This window comes from Motacilla alba, chromosome 11, assembly GCF_015832195.1.
Source record: "Motacilla alba alba isolate MOTALB_02 chromosome 11, Motacilla_alba_V1.0_pri, whole genome shotgun sequence".
NCBI lineage: Eukaryota > Metazoa > Chordata > Aves > Passeriformes > Motacillidae > Motacilla > Motacilla alba.
In genome coordinates this window covers 19,577,800-19,596,408 of record NC_052026.1, presented here as the reverse complement: position 1 = coordinate 19,596,408, position 18,609 = coordinate 19,577,800, and the positions used below count along the sequence as shown (strand labels likewise).

The following is an 18,609-nucleotide window of genomic DNA, read 5'->3' as shown; positions in this document are numbered from 1 at the left end:
CATCTGCGCATGCGCAGCTCTTGCCCAATTCAAAAATGGCGCCCCGCATGCCCCGCCCAGCGCGCTCAGGGGGCGGGGCCGCCCGTGGTCCGATCGCTGCCATTGGCTGTTGGGAACCGGGTGCTGCGCCGTCCACCAATGGCGAGGCGGGGCCGGCCGCACGCCACGGTCACGTGCGTGGCGCGGGGGCGGGGCCTGAGCGCGGCGGCGGCGATGGCGGCGGAGCGGGCTCTGGCCATGGCGACCTGCACGGCCCCGGTGAACATCGCCGTGATCAAGTACTGTGAGTGCCGGGGCGCGCCCGGGCCGGGCTGGCACCGCCGGGGCACCGGGCTGGGCTGGGTGTGCGGCCGGGCTGCGCCGTGTCCCTGCTTGCCGTGCAGTTCCTAGCCGTGCCATGCCGTTCCAAGCCGTGCCAAGCGCTGCCATGCCATGCTTTGCTTTGTGTCCATCAGTGCCGTGCCAAGCTGTGCCATGCCGCTCCTGGCTGTGCCATGCCACTCCTAGCTGTGCCATGCCATTCCTGGCTGTGCCGTGCCAAGCTGTGCCATGCCATTCTCTGGCCGTGCCATTCCTGGCTCTTCCGTGCCATTCCCTGGCTGTGCCATGCCAAGCTGTGCAATGCCATTCCTGGCTGTGCCATGCCATCTCTAGCCATGCCATTCCTGGCTGTTCCGTGCCATTCCTGGCTGTGCCATGCCATGCTTTGCTGGTCATCAGTGCCATCAAACTCTCATGCCATTCCATGCCATTCCAAGCCGTGCCATGCCATGCTCTCTTGCAGGGGGCAAGCGAGACACCGACCTCATCCTGCCCATCAACTCGTCCCTGAGCGTGACGCTGCACCAGGACCAGGTGGGTCAGCATCGGGACCAGGACCAGGTTTAGGATCGGCCCCCAGGGGTGCTGAGCCCCCTCCCTCTCTCCCCACAGCTCAAGACCACCACGACGGCGGCCGCCAGCCGGGATTTCACGGAGGACCGGCTGTGGCTCAACGGGAAGGAGGCGGACGTGGGGCACCCGCGGGTCCAGGCCTGTCTGCGCGAGGGTGAGTGGCCCCTGCCCGGGGTGTCCCTGCTGTCCCCTGACCCCTGTCCCTGCTGTCCCCGCTGTCCCTGACCCTGCTGTCCCTGACCCTGCTGTCCCCACTGTCCCTGACCCCACTGTCCCCTCTGTCCCTGTCCCCTCTGTCCCCTCTGTCCCTGACCCTGATGTCCCTGCTGTCCATGTCCCTGCTGTCCCTGTCCCCTCTGTCCCTGACCCCACTGACCCCGCTGTCCCCTCTGTCCCTGACCCCATTGTCCCCGCTGTCCCCGCTGTCCCTGACCCCACTGTCCCCTTGTCCCCGCAGTGCGGCGGCTGGCGCGGAAGCGCCGCGGTGGCTCTGAGGACGCGGCTGCTCTCAGCCTTTCCTGCAAGATCCACATCGCCTCCGAGAACAACTTCCCCACGGCCGCCGGGCTCGCCTCCTCCGCCGCGGGCTACGCCTGCCTGGGTGCGTCCGGGGCTGCGGCTGGCCCCTCCCGGCCTGCGAGGGGTGACAGGGCTGTCCCCTTGCTGGGACCCGTCCCCTGCCTGTGGCACTATGGCATGGAGGGTGCTGGGAGGGGTGACGGGGCTGTCCCCTCTGATTGTGCTCTGGCTGGCCCAGCTCTGTGGTAGCAGCAGGAGGGGTGACAGGGCTGTCCCCTGTGCCTGTCCCTGCAGTGTTGGTGCTGGCCCAGCTCTGTGGTAGCAGCAGGAGGGGTGACAGGGCTGTCCCCTGTGCCTGTCCCTGCAGTGTTGGTGCTGGCCCAGCTCTGTGGTAGCAGCAGGAGGGGTGACAGGGCTGTCCCTTCTGCCTGTCCCTGCAGTGCCGGCACTGCTCCAGATGGCCTCTGTGGTATCAGCAGGAGGGGTGACAGGGCTGTCCCTTCTGCCTGTCCCCGCAGTGCCGGCACTGGCCCAGCTCTGTGGTAGCAGCAGGAGGGGTGACAGGGCTGTCCCCTGTGCCTGTCCCCTCAGTGTCAGCAGTGGCCCAGCTCTGTGGTAGCAGCAGGAAGGGTGACAGGGCTGTCCCCTGTGCCTGTCCCCGCAGTGTCAGTGCTGGCCCAGCTCTAGGCTGGAGGAGGGGTGACAGGGCTGTCCCCTGTGCCTGTCCCCTCAGTGTCAGCAGTGGCCCAGCTCTGTGGTAGCAGCAGGAAGGGTGACAGGGCTGTCCCCTGTGCCTGTCCCCGCAGTGTCGGTGCTGGCCCGGCTCTAGGCTGGAGGAGGGGTGACAGGGCTGTCACCCGTACCTGTCCCCACAGTGTCGGCGCTGGCCCGGCTCTGTGGTAGCAGCAGGAGGGGTGACAGGGCTGTCCCCCGTGCCTGTCCCCGCAGTGTCGGCGCTGGCCCGGCTCTATGGGCTGGAGGAGGAGCTGTCCGAGGTGGCCCGGCGGGGCTCGGGCAGTGCGTGTCGCAGCATGTTCGGGGGCTTCGTGCAGTGGCAGCGCGGCGAGCGCCCCGATGGCACCGACAGCCTGGCCCTCCAGGTGGCCCCCGAGACGCACTGGCCGGAGCTCCGCGTCCTCATCCTGGTGGTGAGGGGCTGGCAGGGGGTTTGGGTGGGATTTGGGACGCGGGGGGCTCGGGAGGGGCCGTGTCCCAGGGCCTGTGTCCCCCCAGGTCAGCGGGGAGAAGAAGCCGGTGGGCAGCACGGCGGGCATGCAGACCAGCGTGGAGACCAGTCCCCTGCTGAAGGTAGGGGGACACGGGACTCGTCCTGCCGGGTGGGGACAGGGTCCCCTGTCCCTTGGAATGGGGCTGGAGGGTGTGCAGTGGCACGCAGAGGGTTGTGGTGCTGTGGGTATCACCGAATTTGGGAAACAGTGACCTTCGTGCTGTGGGTATCCCCGTATTTGGGGTGACCACAACCCACCTGTTGTGGATGTCACTGAATTTGGGTAACCGTGGCCCTCCTGCCGTGGATGTCACTAAACTGGGGTGGCCACAACCTGCCTGCCGTGGTTGTCACTGATTTGGGGTGACCACAACCTGCCTGCTGTGGTTGTCGCTGGTTTGGGGTGATCATGACCCTCCTGCCATGGGTGTCACTAAACTGGGGTGGCCACAACCTGCGTGCCATGGTTGTCACTGATTTGGGGTGACCATGACCTGCTTGCCATGGGTGTCACTAAACTGGGGTGACCACAACCCGCCTGCCGTGGCTGTCACCGGGCCGATGGTGACCCCCCTCGCTGTGGCAGCACCGGGCAGAGGTGGTGGTCCCCGAGCGCCTGGCCCAGATGATGCAGCACATCCGCGACCGTGACTTCGAGGGCTTCGGCCAGCTGGCCATGAGGGACAGCAACCAATTCCACGCCACCTGCCTCGACACCTTCCCGCCCATCTTCTACCTGACGGACGTGTCGCGCCACATCATCGCGCTGGCGCACCGCTACAACGCCCACCACGGCCACACCAAGGTACCCGCGGGGCCCCGGGGCCGCCACGGCGCCGTGCCCCTCGCCTGGGTCCCCGCGTGTGTCCCCACGTCCCCACCATGCCGCCGCAGGTCGCCTACACCTTCGACGCCGGCCCCAACGCCGTCATCTTCGCGCTGGCCGACACGGTGGCCGAGTTCGTGGAGGTGCTGAGGCGCAGCTTCCCTCCCGCCGCCAACGGGGACCGGTGAGGGGACCCCGCTGCTTCCCGGGGAGGGGGCGGTGCTGGGGACGCGGGGACTGAGCGCTGGCCGTGCCCAGGTTTGTCCGGGGGCTGCCCGTGGGCGCGGCCGCGCTGCCGCCGCAGCTGGTGGACGCCGTGCTCGCCGAGCCCGTGCCGGGGGCTGTCCAGTACGTGCTGCACACCAAGGTGAGGAGGGGGGGACGCGGCCTCTCAGGGGGGGCTCTGACCCCATCCTTGTCCCCAAGGGGGTGGTGGGACCCCAGGGGTGTCCCGATTCCCAGGGGGGGTGTGTAGGGCGCTGTCTCCATCCCCAGGGGGGTGTCCAGGACCCCATCCCTGTCCCCATCCCCACTGGGGTGTGTAGGGCCCTGTCCCCATCCCCAGGGTTGTCCAGGACCCCATCCCTGTCCCCAGCCCCAGGGGGGTGTGTGGAGCCCTCTTCCCATCCCCAGGGTGATATCCAGGACCCCATCCCTGTCCCCATCCCCAGGGGGGTGTTCAGGACCCCATCCCTGTCCCCAGCCCCACTGGGGTGTGTAGGCCCCTGTCCCCATCCCAGTGCTGTGTGTGGGACCCCATCCCTGTCCCCATCCCCAGGTGGGTGTGCAGGACCCTGTTTCAGGACATATTCCCACTGGGGTGACCTTTTGGGGTCCCTGGGGCCCCGAGCTGCCCCCCACCCACAGCAGGGGGACCCTGCAGGCAGTGGGGCTCCCCGGTGTCCCTGACCCGTGTCCTGCCCCACAGCCTGGCCCTGGTCCCCAGCTGGTGGATGACCCCAGCCAGCACCTCCTGGGTCCTGACGGGCTGCCCCGGAGCCGTGCCTGACCCCGGTGACGCTCTGGGACAGCCGGGACATGCCGGGGGGACTCTGCTGGTGCCACCAGCGGGCCTCAGGAGACCCTGTCCCCAGCCCTGGGGCAGGATGTCACCCCGGGGCTGGTTTTTAATCTTTTGTAAGGAAATAGAGGGTTCCTGGTTCCAGTGCTGTTTTGGGGTGTCTGGTTCTGTCTGTGGGGCTGGGGGGCGCAGCGCCAGCCAAAAGGGGGGGGCAGGAGATGGGGACAGTCCCTGAGGCTGCTCCTGTTCCTCTGCACAGCCCTGTCACCCTGTATGACCCCTGTCCCCCTGTGTCCCTTGTGGGGCATCTCCTGTCCCTTGTGGGGCATCTCCTGTCCCATATGCCCCCAAGTTGTCACTGGACCTGTCCTTCCACACAACCCTGTCCCTTGCACATGCCACATCCCCTGTCCCCTCCCTGTCCCTTGCAGGGCTGAGCCTGTCCCCATCCCTCTGCTGTCCCCGCTGCTGGGATGGATCCTCTGCCCCGGCATGGCCCCTGTTGTCCCCGGGGCTCGCCCTGTCCCTCCGCGCCATCCCTGTCACCCCCGTGTCCCCGGTGTCGTGTCCCCTCGGGGGCGTGGCCTGTGCTAAGGGGGCGTGGTTAATACAAATAGGAGTGGTATATCAGAAGGGGTGCGGTTATTGCGAAGGGGGCGTGGCCTGCGCTGGGAGCGCCGCACCCTCCTTCCGGGTCGGGACCGGCCGAGCGGAGCCGAACCGGGACAACCGGGCCGGGCCCAGCGGGAGCAGCCGAGCTGCAGCGGGCAGAGCGAAGCAGAACGGGCCGAACCGGGCCGGGCACACCCGATCCGACCGGGCTGAGGCGAACCGGACCGGGACAGGAGCAGCCGAAGGCGCTCGGGCCGGACCGAGCGGAGCCGAGCACCGAGGCGCGGAGCGAGCGAAGCGGCGCGCTCGGGGGCGGCCGAAGGCGCTCGGGCCGGACCGAGCGGAGCCGGGAAGCGAGCCGAAGGCGCGCTCGCGGAGCGCAGCCGAAGGCGCTCGGGCTAGCGGCGGCCATGGGGCAGATCGAGTGGGCCATGTGGGCGAACGAGCAGGCGCTCGCCGCCGGGCTCAGTGAGTGCGCGGGCTCGGGGGTTTGGGGGCCCCGGGCACTCCAGAGAGTCCCCGGGCACTGGAAGGAGTGAGGATGCCGAGCCCCGGGGCCGGGATGGGGATGGGATGGGGTGAGGGGGTCCCGGTCCCACCGGCCGGGGGTGCGGGCGGGGCACGGCCGGGAAGTCCCGGCCCGGCGGGGCTGGAGCCTCCGCTTCCTCCTTTTCTCTTCCTCCTCTGCCCTCTCTTCCTCGGTTCCGTCCTCTCCTCCTCCTCTGTCCCCTTGCTCTGGCCGAGAGGCTCAAAAAGCTCCCTCAGGGCCCCGGAGCTGCCCCGGGTCCCGCAGCAGCCCCGGCCCGGGCGTGCTCGGGGCCGGGAGCCGCGGTGCCCCTCCGGGTGCCCCTCGTGGCTCCGGGGGTCCCCAGTGTCCCCAGAGCCATCACCCCGTGCTGCGGTTTGCGGGGGCTGGATCCGCAATTTGGGGGGGCATGTCCTGAGCTCGGGCTGGATCTGGGGTTTGGGAGCTGCATCCCGGTTTGGGGGTTTATATTCCGGTTTGGGAGATGTATCCCGTTTTTGGGGGGTTGTATCCCTGGTTCGGGGGTTTTGTAGCCCGGTTCGGGGGGTTTGTAGCCCGGGTTTGAGGGGTGTATCCCCGTTTGGGGGTTTATTTCCCGGTTCGGGGGTTTATATCCCTGGTTCGGGGGGTTGTATCCCGGGTTCGGGGGGTTGTATCCCGGGTTCGGGGGGTTGTATCCGGGGTTGGGGTGTTTTATCCCGGTTTGGGCGTTCTATCCCGGCTTGGGGGCTTGTATCCCAGGCTTGGGCGTTGTGTCCCGGGCTGGGGTCGGTGTCCCGGCCCGCTGTGACCGCTCGGTGCCGGCTGTCCCCGCAGTCCTGCTGACGGGCGGCATCGTGGCCGTGGCGGGGCAGTTCAAGGGCTGGTACTTCGCGGCGTACTCCATGTATCCTCCCCACAGCGCTCCCGGCGCTGGCTGCGGGAAAACCCTGTCCCGATCCGGGTGGGAGGGTGACCGGGCAGGGCTCACATCCTTATCCCCCCACCCCGGTCCCAGCCGTGCCTTCCCTGCCCCACGCAGCCCCTTTTTTTGGGATGCGGGTGGTTCCTCGGGGACATTCCCGGTCCCATCCCGCCTTTCCTTGACGCCCCGGCAGCGCGGCGGGCGTCCTGGTCTGCCTGCTGGAGTACCCCAGGAGCAAGAGGAAAAAGGGCTCCACCATGGAGAGGTGGTGAGTGCTCCGTCCCCCCTGCAGCCCTGGCGTGGGGGTCCCGGTGCCCCCCAAACTCAGGGACGTGAGAGCAGAGCTGCATCCCGCAGAGCTGGGGGGGTTCCTCCTGGCAGAGGTGGGGGTCCCTGGAGGCTGGCTGTCCCCTGAGGGTGGCGACACCCCCAGTGACCCCCTGCTGTCACCCTGTAGTGGCCAGAAGTACCTGACAGCCGTGGTGAAGCTCTTGGGGCCCCTCACCAGGAATTATTACATCCGGGCCGTCCTCCACGCCGCGTGAGTGGGGTGCAGGGTCGGGAGTGGGGGCCGAGCCCCCCCCAGCTCCCTCTGAACCCCAAATCTCTGTCACAGCCTGGCTGTCCCCGCTGGATTCCTGCTCTCCACCATCCTGGGCACCGTCTGCCTGGGCATCGCCAGCGGCATCTACCTGCTGGTGAGTGCAGAGGGGCTCTGGGGGCCTGGGGAGGGGGAGGCCACCCCTAAACCCATGCACCGGTGCTTCCGTGTGAATTCCAAAAGCGTTCCCAGCCTGTCCTGGGCAGGGTGGGCAGGGGTCGCACCCTCTTCCCCCCCCGCTGTGCTTTCCCTGCCCCCAGCAGCCCCGTTTTGGGGTGGGGGCTGTTCCTTGGCACCGTTCCCCATCCCACAGGCTGCGGTCCGAGGGGAGGAGTGGAGACCCATCGAGCAGAAGCCCCGGGAGCGGCCGCAAGTGGGGGGCACCATCAAGCAGCCCCCCAGCAACCCCCCGCCCCGGCCCCCCCCCCGACGCCCGCAAGAAGCAGCCGGAGCTGGGGGGGCAGGTGAACCCCATCCCCGTGGAGGCGGAATAGTGGGGATCCCCCTGCCCCCCGCCCTGCTCCTGCTTCCCAGCTGCTCCTGGATCTGCTGCAGCCACCCATCGGGCTCCTGGGGATCCCCAAAACCCCGGGGGTGCTGAGCCCCGTGCTGAGGATGCCCAGCTCCTGGTGGTGCTCAGATCCCTGGGATCATCACTTCCCCTGGGCTCCCCAAGGGGTTCCCAAAGCCCCAGTGATGCTCTGGGGTCCCCAGCTGTCCTGGGGATCCCCAAATCCCCAGCAATGCCCAGCTCCTTGTAGGATCTCCATCTCTTGGGGATCCCCCAATCCCCAGCAATGTCCAGCTCCTTGCAGGATCTCCATCTCTTGGGGATCCCTAAATCCCCAGCAATGCCCAGCTCCTTGTAGGATCTCTTGGGGATCCCCAGATCCCCTAAGATGCTCAGCTCTCGAATTCCCAGCGATGTGATGCTCCCTGTGGGGTTTCCAGCCCTCGGGGGCTTCCCAGCTTCTGGAGATTCCCAAATCCCTGGGCCTGCTCAACTCCCTGTGGGGTCTCCAGCTCCCAGGAACTCCCCAGCTCCTGGACATCCCCAAATCCCCAAGAATGTTCAGCTTCCCGTGGGGTCTGCAGCCCCCAAGGCCTTCCCAGCTCCTAAGGATCCCCCGAATCCTTGGGGATTCTCAGCTCCCTGTGAGTCTCCTGCTCCCAGGGGCTCCTCAGCTCCTGGCAAGCCCCAAATCCCTGGGCATGCTCAGCTCTCCGAGGGTCCCAGCTCTCCAAGCACCCCCCCAGTTCCCTGAGGGATCCCCAAATCCCTGTGGAACTGCAGTTCTCAGGGAATCCCCAGCTCCTGGGGGGGTCAGGCAGCTCTGCTCCCGCTCTCCTGGTTTTTTGTCATTTCTGCAGTTGCTGTTGCAATAAAAAGTGGGAAAGGCACTGGCTGCTCCAGGGGGATCCCCCCAGCCCTGCCCCGCTCCTGGGGGGCTGGGACAGGGCTGGGGAGGTGTTTTGGGGACAAACAGTGCAGTTACGGGCAAATCCAGGATGGGGATGTGCAGAGTATGCCCACGGCAGGGTCCCCTCCCAAAATCCTTGTGGAGCCAGCTGTGGGGTGGAGCTGGGAGGAACTGGGAGGGCCCCACGCTGGAGGTGCACAGTGAGCCCCACAGGAGCCCCCCAAACCTGGGATAACCCCCAGCAGGGAACGTGGGGAGCGTTTCCCCTCCCAGTCCCGCTCGTGGCTGCTCCAGGTTCCCCGGTGTGCTGTGGGTGCCAAATCCTCCATCCCGCTGGGATCAGCGGCTGCTCCGGGCCCCCTCTGCCCCCTCCCCACACCGACCCTGCCCCCTCAGGGGCTGCGGGGGTCCCAGGGTCCCCCCAGGCGCTGCCAGCACAGCGGCAGTGGCCCTGGCAAGGTGGCACCAGGCCCGGGGGCAGAGCCTGGGAAAGGTGTGGGTGTCGGGATGCCAGGGCTGGGTCCCCCCCGGGCTGGGGGTGTGGGGCACCCCCGTGCCCTGCTGTTCATCCTGCCCTGTTTCCCTGCTGCTCCGGTGCTCTGCCCACCGTGCAGGGGCTGGGGTGTCCCACGGTGTGCTCTGTCCCCGTGCCCCCCTTCCCCACATCCCGCTGCCCCGGCTGGGAACAGAGCCCGGGACTGCGCCGGGAGTTGTTGGCTTTTATTGGCAGCGTTCAGTAGCGCTAGGGAGGAGACAATAAATACCTTTTTTTGGGGGGAATAAATAACCAGTGAGCGCGGCGCTCACAGGGTCAGGCCGTGGGGCGATGCTGGCTCCGGAGTCACAGCCGTGGCTGGGGGGGGTCAGCAATAAATAGAGGGTACAAAAAGCCCCCCCGGCAGCAAGGCTGATAAATAACCGATAAATAACCAGGGAGGGACGCCCCGGCGGGCTCGGGTGCTCTAAAACAAGCACGGGCTGGGTGACACGGTCACCGGGGCGGGCTCAGCGCGCCGTGCGGGGCAGGACGCAGGTGCAGCCCACGGGCACTCGGATGTAATCCACCTCCAGCGCCACCAGCCCCAGCCCCGCGGGCCGCGGGCACGGCTTGCGCCGCAGCACCAGCATGGTCTGCTGGATGGTCACCGAGTTGAGCGACGTGGTCTCCCGGCCGGTTTTCACGTCCACGCAGCCGCTGCACAGGCACTCGGCGAAGGCCAGCTTGCGCGGGTAGCGGTTCTCGTCCTCGTCGATGCTGCGGGGACACGGCGACACCTTCCCTTGTGCCGCCGCTGGGATCGCCCAGCGGAACGGCCGGGGAGGGGACGGGCGGGGTGTCGGGGTGTCGGGGGCACTCACCGGTAGCGCCACGGGGAGATGGAGCGCTCGTGGGGCTCGCCGCGGAGCCCGGCGCGCAGCGGCAGCGCGGGGCAGGCGGGCGGGCGGTGCCGCCGCCGCCGCAGGGCCCCGGCGGCCTCCAGGCGCTCCAGCTGCGGCACCAGCTGCACCGAGACGTGCCGGTCCCAGCGCAGGCTGCGGCCCAGGAGGTGAACGGGAGCCTCGTCGCCCAGCTCGGCGCCGCTGAAGCAGCGCACGGCGGAGTGCGCGGAGCCGCCCCCGGCGCGCCGCAGCCCCCGGCACTGGCACAGCGCCGCCAGCACGGCCACGGCAGCCAGCCAGCCCTGCGGGGACAGCACCGCGTCAGCGACAGCCCAAGGGACGGGCACGCACGGCCGGAGCACCACTGACACCCGAGGGGACAGCCACACACAGCCAGAGCATCACTGACACCCGAGGGGACAGCCACACAGCCAGAGCATCACTGGCAGCCGAGGGGACAGCCACACACAGCCAGAGCGTCACTGACACCCGAGGGGACAGCCACACACAGCCAGAGCGTCACTGACACCCGAGGGGACAGCGACACAGCCAGAGCATCACTGGCAGCCGAGGGGACAGCCACACACAGCCAGAGCGTCACTGACACCCGAGGGGACAGCCACACACAGCCAGAGCATCACTGGCAGCCGAGAGGACAGCGACACACAGCCGGAGCATCACTGACACGCGAGGGGACAGCCACACACAGCCAGAGCGTCACTGACACCCTGGGGACAGCCACACACAGCGCAGCTCTGCGTGTCTCTATATTTATATTTCTGTATCTGCCTTTATCTATATCTGTCTCTCTGTCGATATCAGAATATCTATAGCTATATATCAATGCAGCTATCTATTTCTGTATCTATATCTATATCTATAATCTATTTATATCTATATTTCTAGCTATCATCTATTTCTCTCTATATCTATATATATCTATCTTTATCTATTTCTATCTATATCTATTTCTAATTCAATCAATCAATCGATCTATATCCATCATCCATCCATCCATCCATCCATCCATCCATCCATCCATCCATCCATCATCCATCCATCCATCCATCATCCATCCATCCATCCATCCATCCATCCATCCATCATCCATCCATCCATCATCCATCCATCCATCCATCCATCCATCACCCATCCATCCATCCATCATCCATCCATCATCCATCCATCCATCATCCATCCATCCATCCATCCATCCATCCATCCATCCATCCATCATCCATCCATCATCCATCCATCATCCATCCATCCATCCATCATCCATCCATCCATCATCCATCATCCATCCATCCATCCATCCATCCATCCATCCATCATCCATCCATCCATCCATCATCCATCCATCCATCCATCCATCCATCCATCCATCCATCATCCATCCATCATCCATCCATCATCCATCCATCCATCCATCATCCATCCATCCATCATCCATCATCCATCCATCCATCCATCCATCATCCATCCATCCATCCATCCATCCATCATCCATCCATCCATCATCCATCCATCCATTTCTATCTGTAGCTATCTATATCTATCTGTATATATTTCTATTTCTGTTTCTGTGTCCGTCTCTATTTCTCTCTCTCTCCATCCATTTCCATCTGTATTTTTCTCTCTCTGTTTCCATCCGTGTCCCATCCCCACAAAATTAACATGCGCAGGTGTGTGACACACTCACTATCCACTGACACCGCACAGCGCCCGGCTGCTGACAACACACTGATACAGAAATGTTCATTAAAATACACACCGAGAAACACACACACAGATATAGAAATGTTCATTAAAATACACACCGGGAAACACACACACTGATACAGAAATGTTCATTAAAATACACACCGAGAAACACACACACAGATATAGAAATAGAAATTAAAATATACACCGAGAAACACACACACTGATACAGAAATAGAAATTAAAATACACACCGAGAAACACACACACTGATACAGAAATAGAAATTAAAATATACACCGAGAAACACACACACTGATACAGAAATGTTCATTAAAATACACACCGAGAAACACACACACTGATACAGAAATAGAAATTAAAATACACACCGAGAAACACACACACTGATACAGAAATGTTCATTAAAATACACACCGAGAAACACACACACTGATACAGAAATAGAAATTAAAATATACACCGAGAAACACACACACTGATACAGAAATGTTCATTAAAATACACACCGAGAAACACACACACTGATACAGAAATAGAAATTAAAATATACACCGAGAAACACACACACAGATATAGAAATAGAAATAGAAATTAAAATATACACCTATAAACAAAGACACAATTATAAAAATATATAGAAAAATAGAAATTAAAATATACACTTATAAACAGGCCCACAAATATAGAAATAGATAAAAAATATAAATTAGACACCTATAAACACACACACACAAATATAGAAATAGATAAAAAATATAAATTAAAATATACACCTATAAACACACACACAAATAGAAATAGATAAAAATAGAAATTAAAATATACACCTGTAAACACACACAGATATAGAAACATATAGAAAAAATATGAATTAAAATATACACCTATAAACACACACACACACATATAGAAATAGATAAAAAGAAATAAAAATATACAACTATAGACACAAAATATAAAAATATGTATTTTACATAAATATGTAAAAAGAAACAGAAATAAAAATATACAGCTATAAACACACACTCAAATATATATAAAATTTGTATACATCTATATAGAAACTTATGGTTTATAGATATGAGATATACTTTATATATAAAAAGATATAAAAATTGTATATGTTTATGGAATATAGAAATATATCTTATATAGGTATAAAAATAAATATAAATAAAAATACAAGACTATGAATACACATACAGAAACATATAAAAATTAATATATATTTATAGAAAAAATATAATATATAAATATACATATCTTGATATGAAGATATGTATTTATAAAAACATATATTTTATATATATTAAAATATATATAATTTTTTATATATTTATAGAGCATATAAACATATATTTTTATATCAATATGTAAAATAATTATAAATAAAAATAAAACCCAATAAATACACATACAGAAATAAATGTATAAATTTATTTCTCTTAATAGAGAAATATTAAAAACCTATTTTATATATATGTAAATATATAAAAAATATTTATATACTTATAGAAAATACATAAATCTATATTTTACATGAATATATAAAATAAATATAAATAAAAATATAAAACTAAAACCGCAAACACGCAAATATATACATAAAAATTTGTATATATTTATATAAAAAGATGTAAGTATATATTTAATATAAGGATGTATATCTGTATGGATATAAACGGATATAAACATATATTTAATATATATAAAAAGAGATATCGAAATTTTAAATTTATTAATAGAAAAGTATAAAAATATATGTTTACAAATATATAAAATAAATATTAATAACATTAAAAAGCTATAAACACACGCACAAATATATAAATAAAATTTTATATATATTTTTATAAAATATATATAAGTACATATTTTATATATAAAAATATATATAAAAATATATAAATATATACATTAGTACATATTATTTATATATTTATATATTTATATATAAATACAGATAAACACTTATAAATAAATATAGATAGATATAAATGGATGCAAATGTAAATATGTATTTATTGAAAATATATAAATATATAATTTATATAAATTGCATCAATAAATATATAAAATATACCAATAGATTATATATATAAAATTATATAACTAACTAAAAATATAAATAAAGATATAAATATAAAAAAATATATAAAACCACATACAGACATATATATATGTGTCTGACTGGTTTCATATATACATATTTATATTTATATATTTAAATATAAATAATATATATATATATTATTATATTACATATATATTAAAATTATATATATATATATATATATATATATACAGCACAGACCAGCAATGCACACGCACCCACACAGCACTGACATGGAGGTAAATATACAAAAAATACAATATAAACACTTTTTTTTATATATATATATATATGTGTGTGTGTGTGTATGTGTATATATAGATATATATATGTATATGTGTGTGTGTTTATATATATTTGTGTGAATATATATATGTAGATATTTGTACATATATACATATATACACATACATAAAAATAAATATAAAAGAAAAATATAAAAATAAAATAAAAATAAAATAATAAAAATTAAATTAAAAATAAAAAATATATTAAAAATATATGAAATATATATAAAATACCTATAAATGCAGATGCACACTCACAGCACTGACACAGGTGTGCCCACACCCCCAGCATTCAGTGCCCAGCCCTGAGCTGGGACGCTGGCACAGCCCACACCTGGCACAGGTGTGCAGACAGGGACACAGGGACACGCAGGGACACACGGCAGGGACACACAGGTGACGATGAACACACAGAGCCCTGCACAGCGTGTGTAACACACAGAGAAAATACACACGGTGTGTAACTCACACATGAAATACACAGAGCTGTGCACAGGGTGTGTAACTCACACATAAAATACACACGGTGTGTAATTCACACATAAGATACACAGAGCTGTGCACAGGGTGTGTAACACACACAGAAAATACACAGAGCTGTGCACACAGTGTGTAACTCACATAAAATACACAGAGCCCTGCACAGGTGTGTAACTCACACATAAAATACACACAGTGTGTAACTCACACATGAAATACACAGAGCTGTGCACAGGGTGTGTAACTCACACAGAAAATACACAGAGCTGTGCACACAATGTGTAACTCACATAAAATAAACAGAGTCCTGCACAGGTGTGTAACTCACACATAAAATGCACACAGGGTGTGTGACACACACTTTAAATACACAGAGCCCTGCACAGGGTGTGTAAACCCCACATAAAATACACAGAGCTGTGCACACAGTGTGTAATTCACTCATAAAATACACACGTGGTGTGTAATTCACACATAAAATACACAGAGCTGTGCACACAATGTGTAACTCACATAAAATAAACAGAGCCCTGCACAGGTGTGTAACTCACACATAAAATGCACACAGGGTGTGTGACACACACTTAAAATACACAGAGCCGTGCACAGGGTGTGTAAACCCCACATAAAATACACACAGCCCTGAACATGACAGGTAACACATGCAATGAACACACACACACACAGAGCTGTGTGCACATGGTGTGTAAACCACAGATAAAACACAGAAGCTGTGCGTTATGTGACAGGTGACACACTCAGAGCTGTGCACACAGTGTGTAACACACACACTCAGAGCTGTGCACGTTTATAACACACGCAGGAAACACCCAGGGAGCCCCACACATGACAGGTAAAACATATAATAAACACTCACACAGAGCTGTGCCCAAGGCGTGTGACACACACACGAAACACCCAGAGAGCCCCACACATGACAGGTAACACATAAAATGAACACACACACAAAACCACTCACACAGAGCTGTGCCCAAGGTGTGTGACACACACACGAAACTCCCAGAGAGCCCCACACACGACAGGTAACACATAAAATGAGTAAACACTCACACAGAGCTGTGCACATGGTGTGTAACACACACATAAAATACACACACAGCCCTGCACATGGTGTGTAAACCACGCATAAAATACAGAGCCCTGCACGTGACAGGTAACACACACACAGAGCTGTGCACAGGGCGTGAAACACACACTTAAAATACACACACAGCCCTGAGCATGACAGGTAACACATATGGTGAACACACACACAAAACACACACAGAGCTGTGCCTAAGGTGTGTAACACACACATGACACCCAGAGAACCCCACACAGGACAGGTAACACACATAAAGAGCTCTCACACACACTCAGAGCTGTGCCCAGGGTGTGTAACACACACATGAAACCCCACACATGACATGTAACACACATAAAGAGCTCTCACACACACTCAGAGCTGTGCACATATATAACACACACAGGAAACACTCAGAGAACCCCACACATGGCACATAACACAGATAATGAACACACACTCAGAGCTGTGCCCAGGGTGTGTGACACACACATTAAACACACATTAAACCCCACACATGACACGTAACACATAAAAGAACTCAGACACACACTCAGAGCTGTGCCTAAGGTGTGTGACACACACATGAAACCCCACACATGGCACGTAACACATACAATAAACACACACACACACTCTGAGGTGGGCACACAGTGTGTAACACACACATTAAACCCTGCACATGGCACATAACACATGAAAGAACTCACACATACACTCAGTGCTGTGCCCAAGGTGTGTGACACACACATTAAACCCCACACATGACATGTAACACATGAAAGAACTCACACACACACTCAGAGCTGTGCCCAGGGTGTGTGACACACGCATTAAACCCCACACATGGCACATAATACATACAATAAACACACACACACACTCAGAGCTATGCACAGGGTGTGTGACACACGCATTAAACCCACGTGAAACCCCACACATGACACGCAACCCACCCCCACACCCCCTGCCATCCCCACACTTTCTCCCCTCACCCCCCAACATCCCCCAGCGCCCCCAAACCCCACGTTACCATAGCCAGGTGTCGAGGGACCACGCCAAAATTTGGGGGGCAAGGGCGGGGGGGGGGGGGGGGTTTGGGGGGGCAGGGAACACGCCCAAATCTGGGGAGGGGAACACGCCAAAGTTTGGGGGGGACCCTTGGGAAGCGCAGCCCCGGGGATGAGGCGGCCGAGTGGCAGCGCCGCCGCCGCCGCCGCCTTTTTATAGGGCCGGGCAGGTGATGTGCACACACCTGGAAACTCCAGCGCCAGGTTCCTTCCTCCTCCCCGCGCAGGGCCGGCACTTCCTTCTGCGCTCCACGTGTGCCAGCCGGGAGCGCGGCAGGCTCGGAGCCCCAGCGCTGCGGCAGGGAGGCGGGAAGGGGTGTCCTGGTGACACCGGGACGGGCATCCCCCAGGCCGTGCCCTCTTGCGTCACCGGCGCCGTGAGATCACCACGGCATTCCCGGGCAGAAATCCCAAATTGGGCAACCCTGGGAAGGGCTCGAGGGCTGCCCTCGGCCCTCCAGGATGGCCCGGTGGCCACCAGTGGGAGACTGGTTTCGGGCTGGGAGCAAGGAGCAGGGCTGGAGGATGGGAAATCCCAGGGGATGCAGAATCCCAAGGGATGGGAAATCCCAGGGACCCCAAAAATTGTTCTCTGCAGGAGAGGGGCCTGGCAGAGGTACCCCAGATGATGCCCCCAACACTTCACAGCAGTAGGACACTCATTCCATACCGGGAACAAGGAGCCCGGGAAATCCTCAGGGCTCCCAAACACTGCTCCCTGAATTAGGGGGATTGATCAGAGTATTTACTGGGGGGGATTTATTTACCCCCCAGTGACGCCAGGCAGGGCAGAAGCTGCAGAAGGCCCCAGTTACACACCAGTAATACACTGGTTTCACACTGGGTGCTCCCCCAGGAGCTTTTCCAGCTCCACGGAGCTGCTCATGCCCCAAAAACCCCCAAAGTGAAGGGTACAGACCCCCCCCCCCCCCTTCCCCCCACAGCAAGGGAAAGGCAGAGAAAAGCAGGAAAAGGTAAAATTGGTTATCAAAATATTTTATTTCAGGGAGATCCCTCCAAAAAAAAAAAAAAAAAAAAAGAAAAAAAAGAGAAAAAAAAAGAAAAAAAAAAAAGGAAAAACCAAAGAAGGACCCTCCTGGCAGACGGACACGCCCACAACACCTGCAGGGCTCCTGGGAAATCAACTGAACCGATCCCCTGCTCCAAAGAAACACAGGTCACTCCCGAGGGGACTGAGGCAGGAATATATATATATATATTTTTCCTGGGGGAGGAGGGGTGCTGCCAGCAGTTCACAGCAGTTTTCGGCTCTCTCGGCACACGGGACTAGAACTGCATTGCTGAAGACACTCAACACACAGCAGGGCTAACTAGGAGAATACAACTCGAGGCTAGCAAAGAGGAGAGGGGACACAGGAGAGCTGGGAGCACCCCACGGGGCTGGAGTCCTCTGTGCAGAATTTACAGGGCCCCGGAGCCCTCCCGGAGCCGTTCGTCGCGGACAAAAACTTCCTTAATTTCCTTGTTTTGTGTGTGTGTGTGTGTTTGTGGGTTCGTGTTTGGTTTGTTTTTTGTTGTTGTCGTTTTTTGCTTTAAAAAGAACCGCGGCCAAAATGAAGAGGAGGAACTGCAAAACCCCAGAGCGGCCGCTCTTCTCCCTCTTTATAAAAACCCCAAGAGTCTCTCCGGGCCGAGGCTCACTATACTTTCCCCGGGATCTTGGCCCGTTTGCGGGCGATGGCGTCCTCCACGGCCTTGAGCTGCTTCAGGAGCTCCTCCCGCCGGGACAGCGTGCTGGATTTGCTGCCCTTGGCGGCCCCGGGGCCCGGCTCCGAGCCCTTGCCCGGCACGCTCGTGACCTTGCTGGAGCTCTTGGACTGAGGGGACAGCTGGCGTTTCCTGCAGGGAGAGAGGAGGGGCAGTGACAGGAGCTGGGGGCGTCCCAAAGGCTCTG

At 56.2% G+C, this 18,609-nt stretch overlaps 4 protein-coding genes across 7 annotated transcripts in view; 2 read left to right on the top strand and 2 right to left on the bottom strand.

The window, feature by feature from the left end:
- The first annotated feature begins 168 nt into the window (after positions 1 to 168).
- MVD (mevalonate diphosphate decarboxylase) lies at positions 169 to 4,632 on the top strand. Its single transcript, XM_038148082.1, has 10 exons — positions 169 to 283; positions 785 to 855; positions 934 to 1,048; positions 1,352 to 1,495; positions 2,362 to 2,561; positions 2,647 to 2,721; positions 3,228 to 3,446; positions 3,536 to 3,651; positions 3,726 to 3,834; positions 4,396 to 4,632. Exons 1-10 carry the CDS (start codon positions 214 to 216, stop codon positions 4,474 to 4,476), a joined length of 1,200 nt encoding a protein of 399 aa, XP_038004010.1. The 5' UTR covers positions 169 to 213; the 3' UTR covers positions 4,477 to 4,632.
- An 849-nt stretch (positions 4,633 to 5,481) lies between these two features.
- On the top strand, positions 5,482 to 7,952 carry LOC119705537 (cytochrome b-245 light chain). The gene is given in 7 exon segments (XM_038148099.1): positions 5,482 to 5,568; positions 6,443 to 6,512; positions 6,724 to 6,798; positions 6,988 to 7,071; positions 7,147 to 7,228; positions 7,445 to 7,549; positions 7,551 to 7,952. Coding segments are annotated over 7 exon segments (549 nt in total). The 5' UTR covers positions 5,482 to 5,510; the 3' UTR covers positions 7,626 to 7,952.
- A 1,575-nt stretch (positions 7,953 to 9,527) lies between these two features.
- IL17C (interleukin 17C) lies at positions 9,528 to 17,045 on the bottom strand. Its single transcript, XM_038148101.1, has 3 exons — positions 16,658 to 17,045; positions 9,912 to 10,234; positions 9,528 to 9,807 (listed from the first exon to the last, which is right to left on the bottom strand). Exons 1-3 carry the CDS (start codon positions 16,658 to 16,660, stop codon positions 9,558 to 9,560), a joined length of 576 nt encoding a protein of 191 aa, XP_038004029.1. The 5' UTR covers positions 16,661 to 17,045; the 3' UTR covers positions 9,528 to 9,557.
- A 1,202-nt stretch (positions 17,046 to 18,247) lies between these two features.
- Positions 18,248 to 18,609, bottom strand: part of ZC3H18 (zinc finger CCCH-type containing 18) — a 45,198-nt gene continuing 44,836 nt past the window's right edge. For all 4 annotated transcript variants that reach the window (XM_038148232.1, XM_038148229.1, XM_038148233.1 and 1 more), the window contains one exon: positions 18,248 to 18,554. In XM_038148232.1, the coding sequence (XP_038004160.1) occupies positions 18,356 to 18,554 (199 nt within the window). In that variant the 3' untranslated portion in view covers positions 18,248 to 18,355. The remainder of the gene's footprint in view (positions 18,555 to 18,609) is intronic.

What these genes read in the sequence shown, in the direction of transcription:
- MVD (XM_038148082.1), top strand. Translation starts at nt 214, where the DNA reads ATGGCGGCGGAGCGGGCTCTGGCCATGGCGACCTGCACGGCCCCGGTG. An exon ending in TGACGCTGCACCAGGACCAG is followed by an intron (nt 856 to 933) that starts GTGGGTCAGCAT and finishes CTCTCCCCACAG; the next exon opens with CTCAAGACCACCACGACGGC. An exon ending in CCCGCCGCCAACGGGGACCG is followed by an intron (nt 3,652 to 3,725) that starts GTGAGGGGACCC and finishes GGCCGTGCCCAG; the next exon opens with GTTTGTCCGGGGGCTGCCCG.
- IL17C (XM_038148101.1), bottom strand. An exon ending in ATCTCCCCGTGGCGCTACCG is followed by an intron (nt 9,808 to 9,911) that starts GTGAGTGCCCCC and finishes GTGTCCCCGCAG; the next exon opens with CATCGACGAGGACGAGAACC.